Source organism: Carlito syrichta, unplaced genomic scaffold, assembly GCF_000164805.1.
Source record: "Carlito syrichta isolate Samal-C Ts95f unplaced genomic scaffold, Tarsius_syrichta-2.0.1 Scaffold309885, whole genome shotgun sequence".
In the NCBI taxonomy this organism is placed as follows: domain Eukaryota; kingdom Metazoa; phylum Chordata; class Mammalia; order Primates; family Tarsiidae; genus Carlito; species Carlito syrichta.
Genome location: NW_007253981.1, coordinates 598,498 through 604,497, shown reverse-complemented (window position 1 = coordinate 604,497; position 6,000 = coordinate 598,498). Strand labels below are relative to the sequence as shown.

The following is a 6,000-nucleotide window of genomic DNA, read 5'->3' as shown; positions in this document are numbered from 1 at the left end:
GGCCCAGAGTACCTGCCCTATCTGCAGGCAAGGCTGACCATGCTGCCCAGAAAGTCAGTCCCATCTCAGGCCCGGCAATGGAGTTGGTATGTGAAATAAGGCAAACCTGGCCTTTCCAAATCAAGGGACCAGGTCAGTTTAAGGGAGTGGGGTAAAAGGGCAGACAGGCCAGGTGTGCCTCATCCTTCACACACATTCACAGCCTGGGAGCATATGACTGTGATCATCATCCATCCCATCCTTCAATCATTGCATGTATTAAGCACCTCCTACATGCCAGAAGCTTTGAGTACACTACATACACAAAGTTCACAGAAAGGTTAGCATCACTTTGCTTTATAGGGGAGGAAACTGAGGTTTAGAAAAGTGAACACTTTTGTTCCGGACAACTCAGAAAAATTGTTAGGTAGAGTTGGGTTGGAGTCCTGACAGCTTGAGTCCTCTCTCCCCTGAGCCTTGTATGTCCAAGGGCTGAGGCTGGGTGTGCAAGGAGGACGGTGCCTGGTTGGGAGTTGCACGCACTCCTCCCAGGCCCCACATAGACCCGCACCTTGCTCACACACACACTCACAACTGTCAGAGACTTAGAGTAGGCAGCACATAGAGGCTCAGTCACACATGCACACTCACCCACAAGGCAAGGCCACCATGGTCACAGACTTCCTGTGTATAGCCATCTATGCCTATAGAGGCCACCTGACAGCCCCATCCATCTGGGGTAGGTGCTGCCTCAGGAAGCCTGTATATGACCTGCAGCCAGCGCTTCCCTGTGTGATGACCCATGGGGTGATGGACCTGTAGGTCTTAGAGGGACTGGTCTCAGGCAGTCTTTGGCTCCTGTGTTGAAGCTTCTGAAAGTAACGTGACAGTGACTCCATGTGGTAGTGTACAGATACTCCGTGATTATGGGGCACCCAGACATGGCAGACACCATGGGGAGGTGACTTTATATGGTTAGCATCCAAGCTGTCCAGACATTTTATAAGTCTGTGAGGCACACAGATGTGGCAAGAGTCCATGTGTCAGTGACCTGGCACAGCAATGTCCAGGCTGTCCAGATATACCGTGACTCTGTGGGTCCCTCAGGTATGATATAACACCACACAGCAGTGGCTCCATGACTTTGTCCAGATGTACTATGCCCAGATGTAGTGCCATCCATCTTTGCACCTGCTCCCCAGGATTTATCATCCAGGGTGGCCCCATTGCTGTGACCCCCTCCTTCAGGCCAGTGGCAGCCAACATGGGCCAGGATGCAAGCACTGGAGGCAGCCTGCTCCCTGATAGCCCTAGCCTGGGCTTGCTCCAGTAAGATCTTTAGGAGGCCGATGGGGACATCCATTGATAGGATGATGTGTGGGCCAGGGAGGGGCCAGGGCCAGGGTGGACCCCAACAGCAGGGGGGCCTGTGGTGGTAGCTGAGGGGATCTCTAAGGCCACAGGGCTGGGAGAGGTCTGAGGATCATTCTGAGGAAGGATCTAGGAGGCAGGGATAGAAGTTGCTGGGACAACCATCACCCTGCTGTGTATCAGGACCATCAGCATAGCAGGGCCCACCTGGTTATCGTATGGTCAGGCTGTGAGGAGAAAACAAGCTCAGGGCAAGGGCTCTGGTCAACTATGGCTCACAGACAGAGAGAGACGGCAAGAGAAGAGAGACAGAGTGACTGAGAGGAGGAGACTGAGAAAAAGTTTAGAGTGGCCAAGAGAGGGATTAGAGAGGACAAGTAAGTACTGAGAGTGACAGATAGAGATAAAGATGAAGAGATAAGAGCAAGAGTGAGAGAGAGAGAAAATCAGGACAGAGCCAGACAGAGGAGACCTGAAGGACAGAAAGACAGAGAAAAAGGGACAAGAAACCCAGAGACAGAGATAAACAGATGATAGCTAGATAGGTGATGGATTGATTGATATGTAGATAGATAGAGAAACAGATGGAGGGAGAGAGAGGCAGATGAAAGAGATGAAGGCAGAGCAAAATAGAGGGAGAGGGAGATTGGAAGAAAAAGACAGAAAGAGATAGAAACCATCCCAGAGATAGAAAGCATGGTGGAAATTAAGATCAGAGACAGAGAGAAGCTCAGAGGGTCAAAGGGGTAAGGGAGGTTCTGAGCAGGAGAGCCTGCAGCTGGTCCAGGAAAAAGAAGGGCAGGAATGGGGCCCCTGAGGCAGAGAAGCAGCCTGAGATCCCAGAACTCTCCACTACCCCAAACCCCAGGTCCACTCGACCCCCAAGACGCTTCACATTTCCATACAACCTAGTCCTACCGATATCAGCTTCTTCTGAATTAGGGCTGTGTGGCTGCCTGGGGCTAGGGCCAGGCCATGCTCTCTTGTGGTCTGACCCTCTGCCCCACTTAAGGGCCCAGTTATCTCCCTTAGCCCTCTGTGGGGGATGGAGGAATGTTTCCTGGCACGAAACAGCTCCCCACCTATGACTCATTCCCTCCTGGGGGACAGTGAAGACACATTCTCAGCCCTCACCTTATCTACTTTTTTCTGGGGACAAGTTGGGGACTTGAGGATCAAAAGACTGTGACCAGGGTTGGGTGGAGGGAATCTGTACCCATGCAGGATAGTACTCAGCCCCCAGGGATAACTTGTCTCCCAACACCCCCATCTCCTCAAACAATCACAACAGAAGCCTTTTAAAACAGCAGCTTTAATGCCCCCCAGAATCAGCACCATGTCATCAGAGGCTTGGGTCAAGGGGCGGGTCAGACATTAGTCACATCCGCTCACTGCCCATAGCCACCCTCCACTGTGAGTCATCTGCCAGGGAGGGGGAGGCAGAGCCACAGTGGGGGTTTGTCCACAGGGGGAAGGCTAGACCCACAGGACCAAGTCACTGAAATAACGGACACACACATGCACGCTCATGTGCACACAGGCCTCTAGCACCAAGGTGAGGGACAGCAGGGTCCTGCTGAGACCCCACTCCTCCAGGGACACTGAACTCCAGCTTGTCATCCGGGCTTCAGCTCTGGGCAGCACCTGGGTGGGGCAGGTTAGAAACTGTCTTCAGTCACCTGACTTCTTACTCAGCATGTAGACCACAGAGAAACCCAGGCAAAGGGACCCATGGTGGGGAAGCTGAGGCCACAGCAGGGAGAAGGGACTCTGACCTCAGAGGGCAGGTCTATGCCTAGGGTTTTAGAGGAGAGAATATGGAGGAGGCCACATCGGGGGCTCCATGGCTGGGTTCTTTGGTCTGGGATTCTGTCTCAGGTCCCCCAGTCAGAGGGAGCTTCCCCCCAGGACACTCACCTCTGACCCAGTGACTCTTCACCCAGGATCTGATTGGGGCAGGCTTGGTACCCAGTCCCCTATTGGAATGGAGGGTCAGCCCATACCTGTCCCCTGGCTCTGGGACACCCAGGGTGGGCAGCGGCGCTCACAGGCTTCACGGGTCCCAAAACGGTTGGCATTTCCTCCACAGCCACCATAGACAAAGGGGTGACAGTCCTCCATGCCTCCAGGGAACACCCGATGGTACCAGCGCAGGGTGTAAGCAGTACAGGAGCCCTCATCCAACGGCAGGGAGCAGGGGTCTGGGGCCAATGGGGGTCAGGTGAGCAGGAGTCAGTTCTGCCTACCCCTACCCAAATCCCTCTGGGATTTCCATTCTCACCATCACCATCCCAAGGAGCCTCAGGGTCCTGGTACTCCTCAACAGAATACTCAGAATATTCAGAGAATTCGTCATCCTCAGGGGGCACCTGGTCTGCAGGAAGGATGGGGTGTGCTGTGAGCAGTGGCTGCTGACACCAGGGTGGGGAGGGCAGCACTGAGATCCCATGTTCACTGCATGTGGATCGTGTCTGCATGGCATGTGCCCTGTATGCATGAGCACCCATGTCCATGCCTCACCCATACCTGCCCCATAGGTCCAGCTGTCCTCACCTTCGTCCTCTGTGTGAGAGACCTGGAGCACAGGCACGGGGTGTAGCCGAGAGCCCGCGGTGTCTGCAGCATAACTAGGGAGTGGTCCTGGAGCCAAGAGCAGAGGGCACAGGACCCTGAGGTCACCATGGGCACCCACTCCAGCCAACCCCACTGAGAGGACCCATGTGATGGACAGGGCCTATGGCAGAGAAAGTTCTAGGAGCAAAAAACTACTCACGTGATCCAGATGCAATAAACTGGCCCTGGCAGGCTGGAGGGGACAGAGAGAGACAAAGACAGACAGTGAGAGAGACAGAAAGATGGAAACCGACAGACAGACACTCACGGGGGTTAAAGATACACACAGAGAGACAGAGAAAGAGACAATGGATGAGAGAGAAGTTGGGAACAGGTCAATAAAGGGAAAAAGACAACGAGGGACAGCAATAGTCAGAGACAGGCAGACATGGAAAGACCACAAAGAGGGTTGCAGACAGAGGGAGAAGGGAAGAGACAGTTTCACTCTCTGATGCTCCTCAGGGTCATCACAGCCCCACCTGGTTCCATGCCAGGCCTGGTGAGAACAGCTCTGTTCCCATCTCCATCCTCCTCCCCACAAAGCCATGCTGGGCATCAGAAAACACGACATGACCATGCATATCTGCCTGTGTGTCTCTCTCCATTGGGGAAAGCTGACTGTCAGTGTGTTGGTCCTGCAGAACATGTGTCCTGCGTATCCACCTGTCTCCACCCATCTCCTTGACCATTTGCCTCCTGTAAGTTCTAGGGACCTGTTTGCTCCTGTCTAGGGGTGATGGAGTGGAAAGGGTGCGGGTCCCAGGAGACTCCAGGTTGGTCCCCACTCACCACAATGCTGACTCATCTCCTGGCGCACAAAGCCTCGAATGTCATCCTCCTGGGAGCACAAGACCACAAGGATCATGAAGAACACAGGAATCACAGGAAGGACATAGGGCACATAATGCAGGGATCACAGAGGGACTGCATGGAGCCAGGGGCCCAGGCCCAAGAGCTCAGGGCGTTAGGTGTGGGAGGCAGGGCCCCAGCCCATCCCAGGCCAATACTCACTGTCAGTGCAGCTTCTCCCTTCTCACCACGGGGGCCAGTTGGCCCTGGCCTCCCCTATGAACAACATGATGGGACCACACTGTGACTTCTGATCTCAGAGACACCAGAGGTCACCCCAAACTCTGAATCTAAGTGCAGGGATCCCCACTCACCTGCTCCCCTCTCTCACCAGGGGCCCCAGGAACCCCAGGGGCACCCACCACTCTCTCTCCAGGAGGACCTCGCTCACCCTGTCAGACACAAAGACCAAGAGAGCAGGATCAGAGGCAGTGGGGATCAGAAGTCAGGCAAGTTGGGAATCACAGCTTCAGAGGCTGGGACAGGTAAGCTAGAGGATGGTTATGAGGTTGGAAGGGTAGGGAGGGTGGACAGAGAGGTTGAAGGGTCAGAAATCAGAGTTGGGGCCCTTACCTTCTGGCCCTGAAGTCCTTCAGGGCCTTTGGGACCAATGCTGCCGGGCATCCCTGGGGGGCCACTAGAGCCATCATTTCCCCTGGGACCTGGGAAGCCTCCAATTCCTGGGGGGCCCTGGGCAGAGATAGGACAAGTTCAGTGATCAGAATCCCCAAGGAAGGACTCTTTCTCAAAGAGCACATTCCCCTCAATTCACAATAACTATGAATCTGCTTACCCGCTCCCCTTTCTCACCCTGGTCACCCTTGGGTCCTGGCTGCCCATCAAAGCCTCGGTCACCCTGGGAACAGAAGAACCATGAGACACTAGAGCCTGAACTCTCTAAGCTCCTGAACCTCCCTGAACTCCCACGAACCCTCTGACCAAATGCCCACAACCATCCATGACTCAAACACCTGTAACCCTACCAGCCATAATACCCATAACCCCAACTCCATCCTTGCCCTGATGCACACGAGATCTCCTGTTCTACCTCTCATCCTTTCATTCTAACTCTCTGCTTTGACCCCAACCCACCTTGAAACCTCAAGACCAGTTCCACTCCTGCCCAGCGACTCACTCCTCCACAATCTTCCTTGATCTTAAACCCCATGACCCTACAGCGACCTTCCC

General features: G+C 54.4%; 1 protein-coding gene across 1 annotated transcript in view; it reads right to left on the bottom strand.

The window, feature by feature from the left end:
- Nucleotides 1-2,643: 2,643 nt before the first annotated feature.
- COL7A1 (collagen type VII alpha 1 chain) overlaps nt 2,644-6,000 on the bottom strand; it is a 31,698-nt gene continuing 28,341 nt past the window's right edge. Inside the window, exons 110-119 of the mRNA XM_008068174.2 lie at nt 5,606-5,668; nt 5,386-5,502; nt 5,127-5,204; nt 4,975-5,028; nt 4,753-4,801; nt 4,124-4,156; nt 3,904-3,990; nt 3,632-3,724; nt 3,354-3,551; nt 2,644-2,994 (exon numbers count right to left, since the gene is read on the bottom strand). Coding sequence (XP_008066365.1) covers nt 2,978-2,994; nt 3,354-3,551; nt 3,632-3,724; nt 3,904-3,990; nt 4,124-4,156; nt 4,753-4,801; nt 4,975-5,028; nt 5,127-5,204; nt 5,386-5,502; nt 5,606-5,668 — 789 coding nt within the window. The 3' untranslated portion in view covers nt 2,644-2,977. The remainder of the gene's footprint in view (nt 2,995-3,353; nt 3,552-3,631; nt 3,725-3,903; nt 3,991-4,123; nt 4,157-4,752; nt 4,802-4,974; nt 5,029-5,126; nt 5,205-5,385; nt 5,503-5,605; nt 5,669-6,000) is intronic.